General features: G+C 37.7%; 1 protein-coding gene across 3 annotated transcripts in view; it reads right to left on the minus strand.

Moving 5' to 3' along the window:
• The window catches only part of LOC122660386 (probable N-acetyl-gamma-glutamyl-phosphate reductase, chloroplastic), a 17,507-nt gene extending 1,672 nt beyond the window's left edge, over positions 1-15,835 (minus strand). The window contains exons 1-14 of one of the 3 annotated variants that reach the window (XM_043855677.1): positions 15,773-15,835; positions 15,448-15,609; positions 15,092-15,199; positions 12,058-12,144; positions 11,845-11,895; positions 11,655-11,726; positions 9,238-9,357; positions 5,397-5,457; positions 5,230-5,310; positions 3,894-3,973; positions 3,699-3,788; positions 2,086-2,214; positions 1,835-1,963; positions 1,115-1,390 (exon numbers count right to left, since the gene is read on the minus strand). In XM_043855677.1, coding sequence (XP_043711612.1) covers positions 1,856-1,963; positions 2,086-2,214; positions 3,699-3,788; positions 3,894-3,973; positions 5,230-5,310; positions 5,397-5,457; positions 9,238-9,357; positions 11,655-11,726; positions 11,845-11,895; positions 12,058-12,144; positions 15,092-15,199; positions 15,448-15,609; positions 15,773-15,826 — 1,203 coding nt within the window. In that variant the 5' untranslated portion in view covers positions 15,827-15,835 and the 3' untranslated portion in view covers positions 1,115-1,390; positions 1,835-1,855. Of the gene's footprint in view, positions 1-1,114; positions 1,391-1,830; positions 1,964-2,085; positions 2,215-3,698; positions 3,789-3,893; positions 3,974-5,229; positions 5,311-5,396; positions 5,458-9,237; positions 9,358-11,654; positions 11,727-11,844; positions 11,896-12,057; positions 12,145-15,091; positions 15,200-15,447; positions 15,610-15,772 lie in introns of those variants that run through there. The other 2 variants (XM_043855676.1, XM_043855678.1) reach the window with 2 other exon arrangements.
• Positions 15,836-24,516: the final 8,681 nt, after the last annotated feature.

Raw genomic sequence — 24,516 nt, forward strand, 5'->3', positions numbered from 1 at the left:
AAGTATTACCCTAAATCTCCACTTGTTTTAAGGTATACTATTGAACACATCTATTCAACAAAAAAGAAGTCATCAGTTTTTTTTATAGAATAAGATAGAATTTGCAAAGCGGAACCCTTTACTTGACTTTGGAAGGTTCAAGTGGATTAATTCAATCTAGCGATGGCTTTTCATAAACTTTTGTTGGCACGTTTATGAACGATGGTTTCCTACACAGCCAACCTATGGAAGTCTTCGTATGCAGGTCAATTATCTGCCACGTGAAAAACTACTTGAGGGCCTAAGTTTTATGGACGGGTAAACCTCAAGGCCCTTTATTAATATGCCAAAATTTATCCCAGAGTTGATCACATAGCATAATGATGCTTTAGAAATCCAAGACTACCAAGAGGGTCAATCCAAATTACCAATACAGATCCATGCCAATGCATGAGCAAGTAATTGTTTGAAGGGCTTATGTTCTCTGTGCCGAAGCGCAGGCTGCGCACAGACACATGGGCCTGCCACTCAGGGGGGCAGGGTGGTCATTGCACCCACCCCCATGTGTTTGGGCACAGCCTTCGCCCCGGCACAGAGAACATTCTCCCTTTGTTTGAAATACTCTAAAGTTTCACATGTAGCTAATACAAACCATTAAAGGAAAAAAGAAAACCTTAATACAATAATAAAGAATTGGCCTTGCTAGCCACAAATGCACTGTACTAGATACCTGAAAATGCAAGGAAAGTACCTGTATTCTCTACGTAAACATCTACAACACACTAATTTTGCCATATTAAATCCAGTCCCCATATTTCCCCCATCCTGATACTGCTGTAGACCCATTTTACAGAAACCATATGCATAACATCGATCAGATCATTTAAAAAGTAGGGTAGGGGTTTGCTGCCATGCTGCGTGACCCCTGAGCCAGCACAGGGCCGGTCATTTCACTGCCCCATGTGAGATGGTTTAGGAGGTGTTGCTGGGCAGCGTTGTTTTCCCCTAAAAAGTATGTGAATCCTCTGTAGAAAGAAAGCAAGGTGAGTTTAGGGAAATGTATCTCAACAAGAAACGTTACTTCCTGGCTTTTTAAGTGGGAGACCATAAGCAAGAAGGATCAGTGGATTTAAGGTGGGGATTTAATCGAGTCCAATTTAGTTCTATTTAGGACAAGATTTATTAAATTATGGGGATATTTTCATTTGTAGAACCTTAAATTGTTAGGACGGCAAACAACAGTACAACAAAGATGCCCGGACCTAACCAATGCATCTTATTCACCCTTATTTGGGCCCTAGATTGAGATACCTAGGTCAAGTCACCAACCAGCTGCAGCATACAAAGTAACACATTGTAACGCCATGCCATAGTTTATTGTTCTCAGCAGCAAATCTGACATTTCACAGACCTGAAACAAAGAAGATAAACTAATAAGTATATGGGAACCAGAAATTGCATAAATGTCAACATCTATGCCTAGGCATCTTCAATGCTACATCTTATCATGGTAATCAAACTTTCAAGAACTCCCCAGACCTTCAACCGTTACTGTTCATTTGAATTTTTACCCAGAAACAAAAAATACTGTTCATTTGAACATCAAGGCATCACAAGAATGCAATAGATTATTGGTCGGTCAAAAGTTTTTTATGGCAAGAAATTTTTTGTCAAGATACCACTATCAAATGGTGGTACCACATTGGTTTGTTTATGCCACTTATATAGGTCAACGTATCATAGCATGCTCATTCATTCACCAGAAACCAAGAAAGCAGTCTCCTGATAGATAATTAGAATTTACACATTAACAAAAATGGTTTGAGGAAACACTGCATGCAGCATGCCTACCTGCTTTAAGAGATCAATGGACATGCTAAGGAAACAAAGGCTGGTAAAGGAGCCCAGTATTCTCAGGAATCCCCATCATCAAATTCAGGTTCTGTACAGCTTGACCAGAAGCTCCCTTTACTAGATTATCAATCTGCAGCCATGTTGTTAAAGTTAAACCTTAGAATGACATCGCACTAGCTCAGGATATCCTCATTTCCATGTCACTAGAACTTGAAAGAAATTAAAACAGAAATATGCAGGAGTTCAACATACAACAGATATTATTATTGCTCTCCCAGGAATTCGATCTTGAAAGACATTCATGAAGCAGTAGTTAGATCCTCGAGCATTTTGAGTGTGAGGAACAGTTCCTTTCTCTAACAAAATAACTAACTCTTCATCCTGGGACACAAGAAAATCCGAATCCAATCAATCCTCAGTGCATGCCATCTCCCCCCCCCCCCCAAAAAAAAAAAAAAAAAAGAAAAAGAAAAAACAAACCGTGATTCAAGCCAAAACTAGAATTAGATAAGAATTGCTAGGAGTGCCAGCTTCCAGGATTTTCAACCAAAAATATAAGCATGTACATGCCCTAGGGTAAATCATCCGGGTTACATTCAAAATGTCCTCTATGACTCATTACCCCACAAATGAAATTCACTTGGATTAATTCAGAGAGATTTCAAATAATTTTGGCTAGTATTTAGTTGCCTCAAAGCATGAAAGCCAGGATCTTTCAGAAAATGGATTCTTATTCAAAGAGCGCATAACTGCATCGATAAGCTCAAACTAACTCGTCCAGTTTGGGATTTTCCTTGAGAGGTATAAGGAGAAAATTGTAACATAATAATATCGATTGATAAAGAAGAAAGGGTTCTCTATTGATTCAAACTCTGTACCTATGGGATAGGGATGAAGGAAGAGGAGAGAAGCAAAGATTTTACATAGTATTTTTTATCGAAAAATCAATCTGATTTATTTTGTACCCTTCGCTTGATGAGAAAATGGTCAGTTTCTACAAGATCAGATCAAACCTATGGGACTTAAGGAATGGTGGAAGGGAATTAAAAGTAAAAAGAAAAGAGAGAAAGAAAATAGCAATAAAGAAGCTAGTATTTAGTTGCCTCTTTTGAACAAGAAAGCAAGCTGGAAGAAACATCGAATAACGGATAAAACTTGAGATTTGAGACGATAAGAACCTATTCTCATTATATGTGTGTAAAAGTGATACAAGCGGCACACCAGGAGTAGGTCAATTATATTTAAAACTAGGGACCACCTACAGAATCTTAGCCAGAGGTTATCCATTGCATAGCTTTGGAATAAGAGTTAAAAAAGAGCAGCATCTCTAGGACAAGAAAATGGAGTGGATGGTTGTCAAGGAGAAAATTCTTGGCCAAGAAGATCTTCCAGATTAGGATAATGGGCTCCGATACTTGAACCTGTATCTCATATGTACAGGCAAGTTGGTGTAGCTTCTTCCAGTCCACACATTGTGACAAAATAATCCATTTACAGAATTATTTTTTCCTTTTTTTGGGGGGTGGGGGTGGGGGGGAGTACAAATAATCATAAAAGTAAAACAATAACACGAAGGCTAAGGCAAAGAAGCCTCAACCAAAAGGGAAGAACCCCACAAGGAAACTGAGGAAAAAACAAAGGAAACAGAGGGAAACCATAAAGGTCAATCTCACAAAGGAAAACTATTCCCAGAATATAGCCTAGGACAGACAACTCCTTGCGTGGCTAAGATCCACTTACAGAATTTTCCATTCTAAAGTTTCAAAAGTATGCTTACCCAAAAAAAAAAAAGTTTCAAAAGTATTAACAATTCTGGAGTTTCCTAGTGAGACTTCGTAAAGTAAGAAATAGTTGGGAAGATATACCTCAAAACAGATCTTCAATTGTTGGTAGAGATCATCAACTGACACTCCAGGAACCATTTCAACATAAATTGTTGACTGCATCCCTCGGCTCTATGGAACATCCAGAAGTTAAACAGTTTTAAGCTGTTTTCTTGACGATGTTAAGCAATGACTATAATACTTCAAATATATCACAAAGTGCAGTAGAATTGTCACCATTGGCATTAGGTGAGGAGTGAAGCTGACTGTTATTTTTGAACGTGAAGCATTAGAGAGTCCTTGCTCAATTTCCGAAACTGAAAATGAAGAAAAATTCCAGCAACCAATGTTATTCTTTCTTTTTACAATAGGTTTCATTCGTTTTGACATTAAATGCCTGGAAGTAAAATAAAGTATAAAAGATATTTTACTTCTCCTACATCATTTTACAGATTATGGACATAGAATAGTGGCCCCCACTGTAAAAGCTTATGTTCCTTCTTTTTACTTCATATGAAACACACTGTAAAATTAGATATTTGGTGTTCTTTTTTTCTTTTTAATTTTTTATTACTTCTTCGCATTTTGTGTACTATTCTTTTTTTTTTTGGTAAATGCATTTTGTGTACTATTCAAAAAGAATTCTTTCACATACCCTTTTGCCTTTTAAAAATGTACTAGTTATGCTTTTCAAAGAGAAAAAAAGTTACTGGCCATACTACCCATAATCTTTTCAATATTGTCTGTACCACTTCAGATTTTCTTGATAGATTTATTAGTATATGGAAGTGCTAACTTCTCCCACTGTTTCGCATTAGTTAGGAACATCTGGTACTTTTTAGACTGAATTTGCTGTCGTTTGTCTTGAACTTAAGGGATTTTGGTAAAATGACCCCTTTCTTCATGAAATCAATCTAATCTAAACCACCGATTTCTCCCATGGACCCATTAATTTGAGATTGAAGTCATCTCCAGCGATATACTACTCATTCCGTCAATGGCCAATGTTCACCCTTTTCCATCTCTCTACCATTAACTGATGGAATTGCAATCACCATTGCTGCAATTGCTGTCCACAACTATCAGATTGTGCATTCCATGGCTGACAGACTCCCCCCCCCCCCCCTTTCCCCAATTAAGATTTCCATCTGTCAAAAAATTAAGAAAGGTTCTTATTGTCAGCAACTTTGGCTGGCACTAGTAATATATTCCTGTGCTGCAGATGCAGTGGTTAAAGGGCTCAAAACCCCATGATTAGACCATGGTATTCAACTCTCCTCTAAATTCTTCCTTCACCACTTTCTATCTTGTTTGTACTCCAGCGGTGGCATTCTTCCAAGACCCCATGTGTGACTACTAACCTACTGCTTAAAATCATCATGATTGGAGTTTTCTTGGAGATGCTCAGAGTGGCTGGTGAGGTAAGCATAGAGGGTGGGAGAAACTGCTTTATCCTTCGTCTTCCAAATCTTGTTCCAGATTTGGTCAACTTGAAGAAGAAGAAAGGACTTGTGGGATATCAAGTACATAAATCCTAAGCAAAATGAAAATACCTAGAAGTACAAATTCATACCATGACGATGTCTTGTAATGCCATATGAGTGAATACCTTCAGCTATTTCAGTGTACAGATTGGATTCTTTAGCTCCACGTCCTGCAGGAAATACCTAACTAAAAAACTGCCATATAATGCCAGCATTGAAGATGCAAGAGGGAGAGATGAAATATAATGGTCCTCACCTGCTCCACTCACACCAGATTTTGAATCAATAATAATATTTGTCAGTTCTATAAGATTAGCCTGCATCCAAGGGCAAATAACCATCAAAGATATTTTAAATTATAACCAGGCAGTTGTTTGATCAAATCAGTGAGCTGCTTATGTGAGTCTTGCATGTCTACAGAATCAGGGTTATCAGAGCTTTGTTCTGCCATGGCTCTAATACCAATTTAATTTCTATCTAATTATCCCAAAGGCAAGGATTAGAAAAGCAACATGAGATCTAGAACCGCAGATCAACAATAACCCTAAAATAGAGAAATACCAGACCCCAATAAAGGATGATCAGATCTGGTTCCAATCCGAGTCGATGGGTCTGACGACTATAAGTAATGGTTCCATAAATTTAGAAGTTAATCCAATGGCTAGATTCAGAGATATAAATGATTCATCAAAATAGAAAGTGGCTGGAAGCAAATTCTCAGAATAAGTAACTACAGAGATTAGCAACAGAACTGAGAAATAGTAAGTGAGAGCTAACTAAATAGAAACTAATGGAGAAGTTGAGAAAATAATAATAGAACCATAGAATAGCAAGTGAAACCAAAATAGAAACATGGGTTTAGACTTAGCAACCAAAGAAACGAATTAGCAAGATAGGAAATAGAAACCAGCAGCAAATTAGAGTTCTAAACAAATTATGTTGCTGCCGCAGGAGTCAGGTATAGGCAGTGTTCTGCCAACAGATTGTAGAATTGATGGGAGAGAAAGATGGTACTGTCATCCCTAGAATCTGTTCTGTGGAACTGAATAGAACTCAACAGAAGTTAGAGGATAGAAATAACACTCAGAAGATCAAAACAGAATAGTAACTGATATGCGCATGAATCAGAGTAACAGAAACTGACCTTGAAAAGAAAAAAGGAGAAGAAAATATAAGATATAAGAAAGGAAAAGGATATGGACTAGGCATCCCACCTAGAAATTGACCAGCATCTCACCAGTCCTCTTGGCATCCCACCAAGGTTGTTGTTACATCATACAATAGCACTTCACATCACGCATCTCGCAGAAATCAGCAAGTGTAAGCTTTATGAATTGTTCAAATCGTGGGATAGTATGATCCCCAACTCCTTTATTAATAACCTTGCAACAATATAAGAAAATAGTAACTCTTCAAGCACAAACAAGAGAGTTCTAAAGAAACAAAATGAAGGCTTCTAGATTACTACAAAATAGAAACTAACCACTTAATCCCATATAGGCCTCAAATCCTTCATACTTGTGCTTATAGAATTGACCCATTACAATAGTAAACCCAAAAATACTAAGCCCATGGCTCATATAATCATTGAACATTTAAAATTAAGCCTAACTTGACCCAATCTTGAACCATAGCTTCAGTTTGACCCAAGAAACTGAATTAAATCCAAAATAGGTCCATATTCTTTTCTTTCTGAAATTCTGCATCATTATAGGGTACGGGTAAAATTTTTCACTACTGAGGATAAAAGGTTAAGAAAAGCAAAGCATCATCAATGGCATTTCAACCTAAAATTATCGGTGGTAAAGCATTATTAATTTTTTCTTTCATTATAGAAATTGGCCATGAGTAGATTAGATCGAATGTATATGGGCTATTAGATAAATATATGTATATATAAATGTATGTATACAATATAAGACCTTCGAATGCACTGGTAAGGCGGAGTAAATGGTAAAGATTGGAGGGGCTAAAAGAGCAAGGAGAAGAAGGCCTAAAATCACTTTGGAAGAAGTGGGAAAACCATAGTTCTTAATCATTGTTTCGACAGAAACCGAGACGAAACCTTGAGTGGATTCTGACTCATACCAAGTTTCGATCAGTTTTGACCAGCCCGTGACATGTCGAGATTTGCCCACAGGTTTTGACAGTTCGACCAAATCTCGGTTTTGGCCAGGGTCGAAAACCGAGATTTAGAACCTTGGGGAAAAGACATGCATGGATTAGGGTTGACAACAAGTATATAGCTTTGAATAGAGTTGGAAGGCAAAACAGGAGATATGCAGCAGACCTTTTAATTGGGATAAGGCTCGATTGAGTTGAGTAGAAATGAATATGTGTACAAGTAATAGACACTCCTAAATCAACTTAACTGCGACTAACTAGAAGGGGTAAACAGGTAAATGGGGAAGTAAGGACCCATTACCCTCAGCTTCCTGGTTTAGCTAGATCAATACGCCCCCTTTACCCTCCCCATACGCTAAAGGATAACAAAATCTCACTCTTACCCTCCTAAGGCAGATAAATTGGTAAATGTATACCCATTGCCAGCCTAGTTTTTTATTATTCTTCTTCATTCAGAACACTGACATACCAGGGAAAAGACCCCAAGGTCTGGTTTCCCAGTCATAACTGTGTTTTCTCAAATTTAATAATTTTTCTTAACCAATGTTACTCAAATCTTTACAATTGCTAGGGATAAAAGAAGCATCTCTAGCTGAATACATTCAGGTCCTTCAAGAAAGTATTTATTAGTTATGTGTTTGATTCCATCATTGTATGGTAATCTCAATGACTACAAGATGTTTCAGTAGCTGCCACTACAGGAAAGATGAGTCATCTCTGAAGGAAAGCAGGATAGAAGAGTATAGGGCCAATATTCAGGTCATCAGGTGTCCTTTCAGTTAAGTCTTAGGTCTAATGCTTTGGAAGGGAAAGTAGTCCCTTTCCAAAGTTTAATCAGTATTCAATTTATATCTGGAAACCAGCTATACATTAGCATCTTACTATTGTCTATTTGATTTTGGGAGGCTTCTACTAACCTATTGTCCACCTGCAGTGCTTGGGTTCTAGAGAATCAGTCTCCCACCTCAGAGTTAATTGCCCTTTTCAAATTAAATGTACAGATTTGTTCTTTTCAAGGGAGAGGGGAAAGTTGGGTGATGTGAAACCCCTTTCACAATCATTGTGGGACTGGGAGGACCAGAATTTCAATAGAAAGAGAAGCAGCTTCCGCTTTTCATGCCTAAAGTCTTTGGTTAGAAAGAAACAATAACACCTTTACAATCACATGGAACCAGCAGCATTGGGTTGCGTATAAAGCAAAAGAGGAAATTCTAATTGCGTAGCATATAAAGCAAAAAAGGAAATTCTAATGGTAATGTAGGTTATTTTATGTAAAAGGTTTGTTCCTTCTGTTGAGATTAGAAGAGACTAGAAGCCCTTCTTTATGAATAAAATGTTTGACTTATCAAAAGAAGGGAGGGGGGCTAAAAAAACAACTCAGCCTTATCCCAACTAAATGAGATCGGCTACATGGATCCTTACCCTCCATCCAATCAGCTCTGTTAGAGGTCATACTTGATATAAGGCCTAAGTTATGCATGTCTTTCCTCATCACTTCTCCTAGTGTCAGAATCTCAACAGTAATATCCCTGTTAGATTTGAGTGAAGTAAAGAAGTAAAACAGCATGACAGAAACTCAGACTTAAAATTGAGAATCAATGTTCTTCAGATGTGTTTAGTATACTATTTATAACATGGGAGAGGGTTCTCTGAGCAAGTGGCATAGGGAGCACACCGATGAGAGGCAACAAAACGGTTTCGTACATGGGGGCAGAGAGGTAATTTCATAAGAGAGAGAGTCTCTCTTTTACCCTCATAACATGTAACTAATGTTGAGAGGTATATGACAAAAATATGTGGGAAAATCATTGGATTAAGTACTGAGAACTCCACACAAGCATCTAAAAAGGAAGCTTGTTCCTCATTAGAAATATAGAAAAACATGCACAAGAACTGCAGCTTTAATAAAAATGTGTACTGATCATAAGTACCTATAGAAATAAATTCCAAAAGATAACAGTTCAGATACACACCTTTATCAAGGGAATGAGAGGAAGTTGGATGGATGTAGGATAACAACCAGGATTAGCCACAAGCCGTGCATTCTGAATCTCTTCCCTTGAAACCTCTGTCAAACCATAAATAGCTTCTTTCTGGATCCAAATAACAACAGAGACCAGAAGATGTCAATAAAACTCAAATTAATGATTGTTGAGCAACAAAATCACAAAGGTTGACCTCTTCCATTTCCCCTAGTTAGAATAGTTATCATGTTGCCGATATGAGCCACAATAGCGACCAGCTGCTTTGATGCCAAGGCGAGGCCAAGGTGCCCAAAGCAAGTGTGTCAAGGTGCCTTAAGTTATATATAGCTCAACATATAAAAATAAGAGAGAATATAGAAACACAGAAGGGGAGAGATGAGACATGATTGAAATTTATAACATGTGGAGGCATTAGTTGTCAAGGCGTCGTCTAGGCATCCAGGAACCCCTTGCTGGACGACCCCCTTGGGTACCTATGCGCCTTCTTGGTGTTGCCTTGACATCCACGCCCTCTCCAATGCTTCAGTCACCTGGACGCCAAGACAACTGTGTGGAGGACTAGATCACCAGGTCTTGGTGCCTTGTTGCCTAGACGAGAGCATTGCATATGCGACATCTTGACAACTATGCTAGTTAGAGAAATTATGTCACAGTTTTTGGCAATCAATAATGCAATTATACATACCAGGGAAAATGTAGCATGAAATGGAGAGTTTTTAAAGGATATCACAGCCCAAGTTAACTTAAGAACAAAATTTCCAATAAGAATCATGTTTTATTTCAGTGAGAAGGGTTTCCTTCATGATCTGGCACTAACATAATTGTTCATTATGCAATTGTTATCTCATAATCCTGAGAATAAAAATATGTTTAGATATCACAAAAAATTTGTTGAGATAGAGATTATTTACAAAGCCACCAATAGCAATTTCATAACTATCCAGTGGTTTTGGATTCTGCTATTTTTCTTTTAGAGAGTTAGTATTTGAAAAGACTAAAAATAACTGTCACTAGTTTTTAGTCTTTTCAACTACTAACTCTCTAAACAAAAAAAGCTGGAAAGTGGTATCTATGTTATAATATAATAACAAGGATATTGTCTATCTTTTCATATGCCCTAGAGGTAAGACCAGCCGAGCCTTGAGAAGTGATTGAAGTACAACAACAGGAAGGGGAACGGGAGAAGTCTAGCACAGCTTAAATATTGTTTTCTTCTTTTGGTAGTCTGAGGCATAGTTGTCATGGCGACTAGACGACCCAAGGAATTGAAGAGGCGCTTAGGCAACAAGGCACCCACCTAGGTGCCCTAGGCGTGCAACATATGATTATATGTAATATAGCAATGAAATCTTATATAATTATACTTACATGCAGCATAGAAGCCATATCAATGCAATATGCTATAATTATGATAGTATTGAGTATTGACCTAATATGAGAACCAAGATTCATAAAATAAAAACAAAACAATAAACATAGATAAACATAAACTCATGAAGTGTCAATAAGGCGTGCTGCTGCCTTGGACCCAAGAAAGAGCCTGGACACCTAAGCGATGCCTTGACAACTATGCTCTGAGAAGCGATTATAGTTGAATAATTTGATCATTGTGTTTTGCTAGCAGTCCAGATTGATGAGGAGAGCAATGTTTCTGTAAAAAGGTTGGTTAGTGGCTTTTCAGTGTGTCCCTTGATTTATTTGTGCAGCATTTGGATTTAATATGGGAATATGGGATTGAGCAGATTGATAATTTTTTAAGCTTTTTAAAAAAAAAAAAATATTTCTTTTAGGTATAATTTTAAGCTTCTCTTACCCGTCTGATTATGGAGGGTGCATGCATCTCATTCCCTTTCTTCCTGTGTTCTATTATTGTCAAGGATTTAGTACTTGGACTCGGGGCTCAGATCACCCACTGCCAATCCCCAGTCAACTTGGCTGAAACTCACCTGTATCAGCTGAGTTTGGGCATAACAGGGATTATGCAGGCCTGCTACAACCGAGTTCTGGAGGATTGCCGCATCAACTTGGTATTGATCCCAGTCAATCGTGATAGTCTGATACGACTCAAATGATAAGGCCAATCCTTTCCCGGTCCCTAAATCCATGATTATCATCATTATTATCCAACATAAAAAGAAAAATATATTTCCATTGCTAATCTTAAAATAAACAAAAAGAAAGAATTGCAATTAGTCAGAAAAGAAGAATATCATTGATTATATAAGAAGATATTGCAGCAATTTTCAATTTTAATATACAGCTCTCTTTCTCTTTTGTAACAAGATACTTGTTTATATTATTTCAGAAAAAGAAGGGAAAAAAAGGACAACAGAAGATAGGCAACCAGAAAAATCAGAGATATCAGAGATAAGAGAGAATGTAGGGCTGGAAAAAATAAAGTTCACCTGCAACTCAGGTGCTCTGTGAGGCTGACCGTACCATTCTTCATATTCATCAATATTCTGAAGTCGGAAATCCTGCAGAATCATCCCATATTACTTTCTATCGCCAGCACTTTAAATTTACAAGACAAAATAAAAATAAATCTAATGTTGCCATGAAAGTGACAATGTACTAATTGCACCCAGAGCATACTGCAGAAAGATCAATAATCATTAGCTGCTTGGGAAGGTCTTTGATTATTTCCTGCAACCAGTAATCAGCATTCTTTGTGTCAGAATCAAGTTGTTTTGCCTTTTGATTGAGAAGTTTCAGAAATTTGTACCAATCCTCTTTATGTTTCATATGCCATCATAGATGATTAAATGCTGCAAGACTGGGTAAACAATAGAAAGAAAGTGGAAAAACCTGTGTCGTTCCATGTGGCAAACAGCAAAACACAGCATCTACATTAGAAAAGTCTGCATCCTTGATAGCAACCATATCTGGCAAGTTCTACAAAGGAACAGGTGCTCAAGCATCATATTTCTTCATAAAGTTTCAGAAAATTGCCATGAAAAGAAATGTTATTACAAAAAAAAAAAATATTTCAGACAACAGTTAATGGGGCAACTGATTTGCAAATCAGGGAAGTAGATAATAATGCTCTCTAAAAATTAAATGTCTCATCAAATATATGCAACAGTAGGGAAGCCTTGCTTTTGGTGTAAATCATAATTACCTTTTCTTTATGGATGGGATTAATTTTGAGATGTATTCATGGTACGGAGTTTTGCCAAATTTCATGAAGCTTCGTGAAATATTTCGGTTCCGTTAGCTGCAATAACATATATTTGTCAAGGTTTCGACCAAAATTTCGGTATTTTGCCGAGATTTTGGTATATTATATTTTGTTCATTTCGATAGGTTTTGCCACAGGAGGAAAAACCTGGTTTTGAGATTCCTTGATCAAATCACTGCTGCACAAGGTTGGAACAAGTACTTGGATAGTAGAGGAACGCAGTGGAAGCAACGATTTCTGCGTTGTTGGAGAATTTGTACAAAATTCAAAATTGGAGGTATAAAACTTTTCCCAAAAAATTATTTTTGGAAAAAAATAGGATAAATACTTGGTGGTTGACTTCAATTATTTATATGTCACACACCGTAACCAATCCATGCTTAAGGACATGGGGAAGAGATCCATGGTAGCGGGTGTAGTCGAGTGGGCAAGACAAGTGTCCAAACTTGTCTACAATCATAGATACACTTTATAAATGATGAGGGAGAAGTGTAGTGGAGATTTGGTGAGGCCTAACATTACTCGATTTACCACCATCTACATTGCATTGAAGAGCTTTAAGGCGAAGATGGTTGGTCTAAGGTCCATGTTTGCTTCAAAGGATTGGTTTAGTTGGAGGGAGTCGGGTTCACTACAGGGTAAAGGCAGATAAAAAAGAATGGACACCACAATAAAGGGGGTACCCACTGCACGAGGCTCCCGCCACTACAAAAGCAAAAACATAGAATGCTCTAAATGCTTTTTCAGATGAAAGATTTGGGTGCCCTCACGTGTTTTCTTGGAATTGAGGTTGTGAGAAGTAGTAAAGGCATTAGTCCCTCTCAGAGGAAGTATGTGCTTGATCTTCTGTTTGAGATTGGAATGTTAGCGTCCAAACTTGTGATACACCTATGGATCCACATCATAAGTTTGGGGTAAATGATGGTGAGGAGTTGACAGATAACATCATTACAGGAGGCTGGTTGGTAAACTAAATTATCTTACTGTGACCAAGACAAAATTTCTTTTGCAGTAAGGATTACATGTCAGTTTATGGAGACGCCTAAATGGACTTATTGGGAGGCAGCTTGTTGAATTTGTGATATCTTAAAGCTGCTCCAAAAAAGGGTCTTATATACAGACCTAATAAAAGGTCTAGTGTTAAAGCTGAGTATAGAGTTATGGCTTATCCTACAACTTAATGTGGTTGAAGTCTTTCTTCAAGAGCTTGGGTTTCCTATTGCCAAGTCTGTTGAAATGTTTTGTGATAGCCAGAAGGCCATCAATATTGCCAGTAATCCTGTTTTTAATGAATGCACTAAGCAAATCGAGGTTAACTGCCATTTTGTGAGGGATGCTGTTGATTGCTGCATCGTTTGTTGGTTGTGGGAGTCAGCTTGGTGATATGTTCACCAAGGCGTTGTTTCAGCCTGCTTTTCTTGAAGGATGTTCCAAGCTAGGTATGGGTGATGTTTATTCTCCAGCTTGAGGAGGAGGGTTAAAAATACCGCAGGGACATTCTTGGTATATATATTTTCTTATAGCATTTTACGTATGCTACAGTAGTTGTAACGGTATTTTTGTAATTTCTTTACCATTTTATTATAATAAGACCCTACAGCTACCAATTGGGGTTTATTCAATTCCAATCCGTTAGCTCTTTCTCCTCTCCATTCTTCTTCTATTCTCTTCCATTGTTATGCACATGTACTGGTTGCTTCTTCTTTGATTTTACTACAAACAGCTTGTTATCTTATCAATTGTATGCCTTTCTTGGTTTTCCACAATCAGTCCCCTTTTCTGTTTTATTTCCTAATTCCTCTTTGTTTAAATTACCACCTCAAGCGTTTGGTTGCACTTTTTTTGTTCATAACTACCAACCTGGCCTTGATAAATTGTCTCCTCGTGCTATTAAATGTGTTTTTCTTGAGTATTCTTATACCCAAAAAGTTTATCGGTGTTATGATCCTATTACTTGTTAGTATTTTACTATTGCCGATGTCACATTTTTTGAACCAATTTTCTACTGAGGGACATGACTTGGGATCTGAATTTACTACTACTCCCATACTTGCTTTACTTCCGTTGAACAATCCTCCTGCTCCATCATGATCCATGCCATTACAGGTTTACAAGCGTCGTCCGAAGCAGTCTTTGACAGTTATAACCACTCCTCTCTTGTTCTCTCTACAATTGGATTCTTTACCTTTAGATCCTCCTCAGTACTCTAATTTACTGGTTTCCCTTCACAAAGTTACTCGTTCATGCACCCAAAAGTCTCCTATTACTTATGCTATTGCTCAGTATGTTTCTGTCTTACATCTTCCTTCTTCTCTTCATACTATTGCTTTCTCTTTGTCTGAGCACTCGATACATAAAAATTATCAAGAAGCGTTATCTCATCCTGGTTGGAAATCAGCTATGAAAATAAATGGCATTGGTTAGTCGTCAGGCCGATCAAAACCTAATCAAGAACTTGAAACTTTGAACAAAAGGAATCAAACAATTCATATTTCATAAAATTTATATAATATTTGCTGCTAGTAAAGCATATAATAGGAAGAGTAAGATACTATAAGTCACTCATAGAACTATATATTTTTTTTAATATAAAGCTTGCAGAGAAGTCCACATTCAATCTGAAAAACACAAGAGAATCCCTAAATTTCTAAAGATTCATACTTGAGTGGCTAAATGAGGAAATACTGATCCTATTGATTGACCCGCTTTTCTATCAGCAGTCATCAGTGTGATCCCAAAGTTTGGATGAGTTGCTAGGAGTCGAACAATCTGCCAAATAAGATATCAATGAAAGAGATTAAAAAAAAATTAGAAAAAAGAGCACCTAGAGATACATAAGAACACATTGTATATTTCCTTTTGGTAATCAGTCACATTAAACTGGATTATTTTTATTTTTTTTTATTATCCCCCCATTAGTCATCTCGTACAAAGATAACGAGGCAGCCAAACGTTGATCATTAAAAAAAAATCAAAATAATACCACTGGTATGGAGGAGGAAAATGGAAGAGGCTACCTCTGAGCCGGTATACCCACTGGCTCCAAGAACGCCAATGCGAACCATCTCCTCGGATTTCTGCGATTTTGTCTTTGCAAACTGCAAGCTCTGCGGGGATGAAGCCACAGAACATTCGATATAAAGCCTCCTTCCATCTCGATTTCTAATCTTCGTTTCGTCCTTCCATTAAGAGGAATTCTCACAGTAAGAAAACTTGAAACAATTTTGTTTCTCAAAAGAATAACTTGCCTGGAGATGTGAAGCTGAAAGAAACCCAACCAAAAGAAGGACCGGGGGAGAAGATTATCTAACTTTTGCCACAACTAAATTGCATTATACGGACCTTCCGAAAGCATCCTGAAACGAGCGAAATCGAACTGAATGCTGCAGAGCTCATTTGCAAATGAAAAGCGTTGTCCTAATACAGAGAAGAGAAGCGTCGGGTGTTTACCGTATAAAAAACCTTTCTGGAAATCGAAACAAAATCGGAGAATATGCTTATCGCAATCATGGAAATCGAAAAAAGAAGTCTGATTCTCGGGAAAACCTTGGAGAATGAGTCTTTTGAGCTTTCTCGGAACAAGTGAAGCAGCTTCTGCCCTTCTCTTGAGCTCCAACGTTCTTAACTGCAAAGCCAGCACTGTGGATGCTTCCCCCTAAGCTTCGCTTCACTTCACTTCACTTCACTTCAAGTTACGATCAGAGGGGAACATAGATAAGGGACCCACCCAAAAGACTTGACACGTTTCCAAGTCAAGGGACCCACCTAACAACAGTAACGCCACGCTTTCTCGTTTCTTGGACGGATCTTGTGCAGCTGTGGCGGGAGCTGCACTGTGCAGCACCAAAAACCACCCTAAATACAGGGGGAGGGTGGTCATTTCACATGTGGGGCCTAGATGGGACCTACCTGTGAAATGACTATCTTAGCCCTGTTTTTTCCATCGTTTAGCGGTGCTGCACCCACGGCTGGATAAGATCCAAGTCCCACCTCTCCACGGCCAAACACGTCACTAGGAAACCATATTGTGGTAGGAGCTGGAGGGTCCAGCATCGCAAAACGACAGCAAAAACAGGGGTGGGCTGGTTTTCGAGTGCTGGATCCTTCAGCTCCCGTCACAGCTGGAGAAGAACCAGATCTGTGATCAAAGGGGAACATAGTATGTGTCTGATCCATCCTTCTTTTCGATTAGAACACAGCTTTTGTATTTATACTTGGAGATGTGCATATATGTTATAGACACGTATTTGATGTGTCTTTATGTACATGGGTACCTCATAAAAGAGACATGACACTTTGTCTGAGGGTACTTTACCTCTATAAATAGGGGCACCTAATCTTTTCGAGGTTTTAAATTTGCCCTCCCTTATGTGGTTATGTAGTTTATGGCTTGGATACATTTGACCATCTTCTTTGTCTCAATTTCTTGAATGTTTTGCTGATCATGTTTTGACAACTTTTCTTTTAATTTGAATACAACTTTGAAGTGTCTCAATGAGACTTGATAAGTGAGTGCAATGATTACTTAAAAATGTCTACGAGACTGCTTTATTTTGGAGGTCGGTTCACATAAATCGATTCACCATGTTATTAAGAGAAGGTTTTGTTATATTTTAAATGATTTTAAAACAAGGATTCAAAATATCATCTTACAAGGTTTTGTTTTCTCCATGTTCTTTTTATTTCCCATAAAGATTGAACCCACAGCCTAACATACTTGTTTATGTCACTTGAAAATAAGGACAGTCGACTGGCTAGGCCAAGCGGTCAACTGGATCATGGGGACTCGATTGGTACTTCTTGAGAGCATGATTTTCGGACCATTTGATGGGCCAGTTAGCCAACTTGCTAAGCAGTTGATCGCAAACATATCTTTTTAGATGTATCTATACACTAGAGACACTTCTGTTGGACTCTTTTGCACAGTGTCCTAAGTTGTACCTCTTAGGACAGGTATGTTTAGGAGGCATAATTCCTCTATAAATAGAGAGACGTCCATCTTTGATTGATCAATGTGTGATATTCCGAATCTTCATTACTAATGGAATCGATTTTTATTCAAACCATCTTATGTGGTTTTGTTTTCTCCATATTTTTTTTTTGTTTCTGACAAAATATTGAACCCACAACTTAATATACTTGTTTATATATGTCACTTGAAAGTAGAGACGGTCGACTGGCTAGGCCAAGCGGTCAATTGGACTGGCTCAGACGTGATTTATATTTCTTGAGAGCATGGTTTTTGGACCATTTGATGGGCCAATCGACTAGCTTGCTAAGGAGTTGATCGAAAACGTATCTTTTTAGATGTATCTATACAAGAGAGACACTTCTATTGGACTCTGTTGGACAATTGTCCTAAGTTGTACCTCTTAGGACAGGTATGTCTAAGAGGCACAATCCCTCTATAAATAGAGAGATGTCCAAGCCAATTAGAACTTTTTTTTGGTGTGGATGTTTCTTCCTCTCTCTGGTTTGGTTACTCTTTTGTTCTATACTTAATAGACGTCAAAGTTTCCTTCTTTTGTTTTATTTATCACAACTCTGAAATATCACAATGTGGCCCAATAAATAAGTGCAACGATTATCTTATCTCCGTGGAAAAAGATATTTTAGTAGAAAAGCACTGGATGCCCTGGGCTGTCCTGGGGAAGCCCACATGGCTGGGCTGGGCTGGGCCAGCTGATAGTTGTAACTTAGAGACCATTAATCAAACATTAGATCCTCACATCTGTAGCGGGCAATAATGCATTTGGATAGTAGATTCTGCATCCATATTCCCTATGGCTCCGTTTGGTTGCAAGGGGGAATTAAAGGGAAGGGAAGGGAAAATTTTTAAACCTAAAAAAGAAACTTTTGTAATCATTACCCCATGTGATTGTATAAATTACTTAAATTTCTTACCATATCTAGTAAAGATACATTTTACATGTAATATTTATTTTACATCTTAAACCAAAGGGAAATGGATGCAAAGTAAAGTAAAATTTAATAACCAAATATAGAATGATTTGGAGTTAGATATATTGTCATATGGTGTCACATGGGGTAATGATTAAAAAGTTCATTTTTTAAGTATGAAAATTTTACTTCCCTTCTCTTTAATTTCCCTTGCAACCAAACGGAGCCTACGTGCAATCGGTTACATATTGGGCCTATTATTATTTTTAAACTCCATTCCAACCCAGAGTCACCTTAGCTCAGCCCAGCCCAGCCCGCTATTGAAAATCCCAAGGTTAATGACCAAATAAATAAATAAATAAACAAAAAACCCAAGGTTGGGCCAGGTTAGATTGCAAGTCACAAGTAATGTTATGTTATTTCAAAAGTTTTCGATTCCTAGCCAATCTCCTGGGCCTGGGCCAGGTGAATTCAAAGTCTGAAAATGACCTTTCAGAGGCCCACCAAATGCTCCTAGAAATAATTGTGCAACTTGAGCAGAGCAATAGCATAGAGTAATCCCCACCAGGCCACCTCCTACCCCAACCCCAACCCCATCCCAAAGAAAAAGAAAAGAAAGGGAATCTCTTCAACTCTTAGTCTCTCTCTAATTGGGAGACTTCTTGTCGTCATAGTTTTGGATTGGAATATTATTATGGGAAAAATGGCCCCCTTGGACGTGCACACGACCAATGAGAGCATGCAGAGACACAATTTGGATCTTCTATTGCCAAGCTGCCCGGCAGGACCGTCCTGTCTAGACACGGTGTTGCGTGCAATATCTGCCTTACCCCTGCCCAAATCCCTTGCCCGAGTGAGGGTAAGGCGGTCTTTGCACGCAGCATCGTGTCTAGGTAGCACGGTCCTGTCGGACAGCTCGGCAGTAGAGGATCTAGATCCTGCAGAGACATCATAGCTAGGGGCGGGATTTCCACCTTTCATTGGGGGTGGAGCAATCATTTCGCCCCCTCTGGGTATGGGTGTGGACAATACACTCCCTCACATGAAACTTTTCTCCTGTTAGTATTTAAACTCAAAAGAGAGAAAATATATATGAAGGGTTTGCTGCCTGATTGCGTGGCTCCAGCACCAGACAATATTCTTTTTCCTGACGTAGGAGGGACGGGGCGGTCATTTCTCCTCTCCTTTTATGTGACTCTTACGCTAAAAAATCGACCTGATCCCCATAAAATAAAAAAACGCATCTATGTTGATACATACAGCATTGATAAGGGACACACTGCACCTTCAGTACGAGTCAGTCTTCAACAATCCTTCTTCATCGATCACCTCACCACTGATAAACACTCAACCACTATTCCACCAAAATCCAATCCCTCTCATCTCCCTTATCTTAATCTCTCCATCTTATCTTAATCTCTCCATCTTTTCTTTTATATTCCTCATCAATAGTACTAACTACATTCTTTAATCTCTCTCTCTCTCTCTATCTCAATTATTTTCCACTCTAATGATGGCTTGCTATAAACCCTCTTAAGTGGTCTATGGGTCCTAATCATCTCAAATCATTAAAAAGACTTGAAGAAGGTGGTGTCTGGTCTGGTTCATATTTAACACAAGAACTAGGTTTCAATCCTGTTTTCACTCCTCCTTCCCACTATCCTTTAAAACCTTTCAAAATCTCGATATTGATTGATTGGATTGGATTGAATTGAAATGAAAGGGAAATGGTGGGTCTTTTTTTGACTCCCAAGTTTGTGCCACACGTCTCAATATTTTATATTCTAATAAGGTTATTAAGCAACGTTAATCAAGAAATCAAAACTTTTTTTTGTGAGATTTTTTTCTGAATTCATATGGAGATCAGGAGAAAGAAAGAACAGTAGTCTTCCTTGTCGTTCATGGGATTCGGTCATCTTGTCGTTTTCTCGTCAACACTGAATGGGTCCACCTTTTATTCCCTTTGGAATGTGACCTACTACCACTTATAAATGGGGTTTTTTTTTTTTTTTTTTTTAATTTTTTAATTTTTAAAATTTTAAATTTTATGACTTAAAGAAAGAGAATTCCAGAAATCGTCCTCCATTGTTGAACTCGATCTGACGCGTGTTGCATGTCTTTTGCAATCTCATCAATCTCATCTTCCTCGTGTTGTTGTCTGTGGGGATGGATAAAGAAAGCTTATGTCACATAATATGGACAAGAGAAGAGATTGACATACACCAACTTTTGGGTACCAATTTAATTATAAAGTTTCTTCCAAGTTCCATACTTCCGTCCTTTTTCTTTTCTTGTTTTCTTCCCAAACTCCTTTTTGAGGGTTTTGCTGATTCAAGTTTGCCCATGTTGGTTCGATCGGAGAAACCAAATTGATGCCTTGTAATTTGATGTATACATTGTCGCTGGTACATATTTTCTCACACTTTCTTTTCTCTTGGTATTTATGTTGGGAATGAATGAATATGCAATCACGAGAAAGAAATAAAGTAAGCAATCATAGATAACATAAGCAATTAACATAGTTCGGCATGAATGCTTAAGTTACCTGAGAGTACTAGAGATTTTCCACAAAACCTGAAAAACTCTTTACATTATTATCCATCTCACAAAGTGATTCCATTTAGGTTTTTGCTCCAAAGACAGTAAATAGGGAAATTAAAAAATTATAATCCTCACGCAATTACAATTTTACCCCTTGCATGTAATAGACCAAAAACCTGACCCAATTATAAATATCAACCCAATAATAATTATGTACATCCAATACAAGATACACCCCATCTCAACAATTCTCTAACACTTTCTTTCCTCCTTGACTGATGCCTTGTATTCTTTTGAACTGTGTTGTGGGTTGTCTCTAAAGGACCATTAAAATTTTGGAAAATATCTATTTTTTCCCCCTATAATTTGGTAGTGATGGGTTATTAGGTTTACTAGGAATTTCTTTTATATACACAGGGAGATGTGAGGAAGAGAGCTCGTAACTCTTTTATTCTAAATGAAATTGCTTTCATCTCTCCGTGAATGTAAGTATCTTATCGAACCACATATATCCTTGTGTTGTGTGATTCTTTTCCCCTTTGATGTATGGACCATATATATCAAGATGAGCTGATTTTCCAACTTATCTGTTCGTATTGAGTTCATCCTCTAGGCCTTGTTAACATCACTTTTGTTGAGATAAGAGTAGTGTACTTATACATATTATTGCATACTTTAAACAAAAAAGAAAAAAAAAAAGAGGGTGAACCCCCAATAGGTTGCAATAGCACAACTTAATCACTTATAAATCCTTATAAGGTTGTAGTATGTTTCCCAAAATACCCTTTCAATACTCTCACGTACACATCTGAAGTCCCGCAGTGAATACATTTCTGTTCACCATGGCTGAAGGAAATTAAACTCAATCCTTTATAGTATACAAACACGCAACCCGTTAAAAAAACATTTAACCATAAATAATTTATAAATATTTTGATTTCACAATTTGAAACCGTTTAATAAATGATTCGATAACCGAATCGAATCAAACAATATAATCGTTTATAAACCATCCAACACCTTTAGATATATGCAATCTCAATTAAGGGTCTGAAGAAAATCTTGTTTGTTATTTTATGAAGTTAATACCATGGGTCAAACGAGAAAAAAAAAAAAAAAAAACCCTTCATATACATTTGTTTATTCATTAAGCTAGATTAGCCCATAACAAGGGAGTTAATTCAAATGGAACTCAAGGCTTCTACCTTGAAGAAACACAAACTTACAGATTCACTCTAGGGAGAGAAAGTGTTAGTTTATTAGTTAATGCAGGTTAGTTTATTAGTTAATTCAAGCATCAAAAGTAGAAGCCAGAGGGACCCAAATAAATCTAGTTTTGGTAAGAGGAACTGAGAGATCAATATATGGAAGGAAAGGTTACCTTGGGGCATGAATGAGATTCCTTCTTAGAATATTAATGTCAGTGAGAAATTCTCTCTGCAGCAGCCAAGGCCCAAGGGGCTCATATTATCTCCTTCCTCCAATGGGAGCTTACCCACATGAGGACTTTGAGGGTCCAGGGGAGAACATGATCTAGGGTATCCCCTGCAAGGGGATCTTGTCCATATCCTTTAGCTTTTGTCAGAGTGAATATAAATACATTAACTTCCATTCATCGGAGTTCTCATAATGGATTAACCTATTCAGCTTTGAGCCTTTGAGCCTTAAAGGTGGGCTCCATGAGAAGAGCATGGGACATATTCTTCTTGTTCCTCTAAGCTGGCTACCTATTCAATTCACTCCCCTGAGACATCTATTATTGAGATGACTTCAGCAACAAATTAAATGTTGTTTGTAATTAAAAAAAGGGTTCATGTTCTCTGTGCTGCAGCGCAGGCTGCTCCTAGACACATGGGCCTGTTACTCAGGGGGTAGAATGGTCATTGTGCCCATTCCCATGTGTCTGGGCGCAACATGCACCCGAGAACATTCTCCCAAAAGGGCTAAAGAGTGAATTCCACTCAACAATGTATTGACTATTGACCCCTATTCTATTGCCGACTAGACTTTTGTATATGGTGGGCGTTTCAAGTTTGTTCAATATTTTAGTGGTGTCAAAATCTATCTCCCATGAAGAACTACTAGAGCCCAGTGAATCTTCACGTAAGTGGAAGTGAGAGAATGCTTTATTTACACCAACCTTAAGCTGACAAGTGGATTCCATTCATTTTCTCTTATAATTTTAACCTGTCACATTAGTTTTAGGTATCGTCCAATACTGATAAAAATTTTAAAATAATAAAATATTGATGAAAATCGATAATATAGTTAGATAGCTCCATGATATTATGATCATGACTCATAACCAGTATTGATTTGTATTGACATATCAAAAAAATTCTGCCGCTATGACGTCATATCGTTAAATCGCCACCACGATGTCATATTGCCAAATCTCTAAATCGTTATATCACCAAATCGACAACATAACACCACATCGCCAAATTGTTGCCATGATGCAACTATATTTTGTTGTATAGTTCCATAGTGATGATTTGGGGATTTGGTAGTGATATGTAACCATATTGGTGAATTTTTTGATCTCGATATGTTAATACAGATCGATATTGATTACGACTGTGGTACCGTAGTGTTAACTGGTGATGATAGCCATTCAATACCAATTTTTATTAATATTTTATTATTTATAAATTTGTATCGATATCAGCCGAGACCAATAATTAAAACTATTGTACTGGATTAAAATATAAATAAATGTTGAAAATAAAATAAAAAAAAGAATACAAAAAACATAATTTTGTGTGTGTGTGAGAGAGAGAGAGTCGGATAATGCAAATGAGAGAGAAAATAAGTGAAATCCACGTGTTGACCTAAGGGTTTAAGTGAAATATTCTCACTTCACTTGGCAAAAAATTCTCTCCAATTCCCTAAAAGTGCAGTGCAATGCGGTGCAGTTCGGGGTTGAGAGTTCGACACATAGAAGATGCTAAATCCAATGTTGCCGAGCTTAAGAAGAAAGAAAAAGAAAACTGGACACCATTGGATTTAGCATCTTCCACGTGTTGAGCTCTCAATCCCAAACTGTATCCCACTATGATTTTTAGGAATTGGAGAGGAATTTAATCCCACTTCACTCATGTGAAGATTCAAGAGACTTGAAAGACTAAATGTAGTCAATCCAAGTTTGCCCTAGTGGTTTGTTGCTCCTTTGGGAGAACAACATTAGGAACTTGATTGGTGGTTCAAGTCTCCGTAGAGACACTAGTCCACATTTAATTGCTTTCTAAGAAATGAAGCATGTGGGTCCCTTCCTTGCCTCCTTGTGGGGCTTTGATGATCCATCGGCCCTTGAATTGCACCAAAAAAATAGGACCACATGTACAAAAGAAGGCATGTTTTGAGTTTTTCAAGACAAAGATCCAAATAGACCCATATCGTGGGGGGGGGGGGGGTTGATTGATATTGATTCAATATTAATACAGATCGACTAAAATCAAGCCATATTGATATCAATACATATTGGGGGTGATACGATACCAACACCTAGAACCATGAAATTGGCCCTGGTTTTGATTCCGTGCATCATGCATGCTCATAGATATTATAGAGGATCATGGAAAAGAGATGGTGTAAGTGAGTAATAAAAGGGAAGAGAAACGTACCAATCGCACTAGAAGGAAGGG

This window comes from Telopea speciosissima, chromosome 4, assembly GCF_018873765.1.
Source record: "Telopea speciosissima isolate NSW1024214 ecotype Mountain lineage chromosome 4, Tspe_v1, whole genome shotgun sequence".
Taxonomy (NCBI): domain Eukaryota; kingdom Viridiplantae; phylum Streptophyta; class Magnoliopsida; order Proteales; family Proteaceae; genus Telopea; species Telopea speciosissima.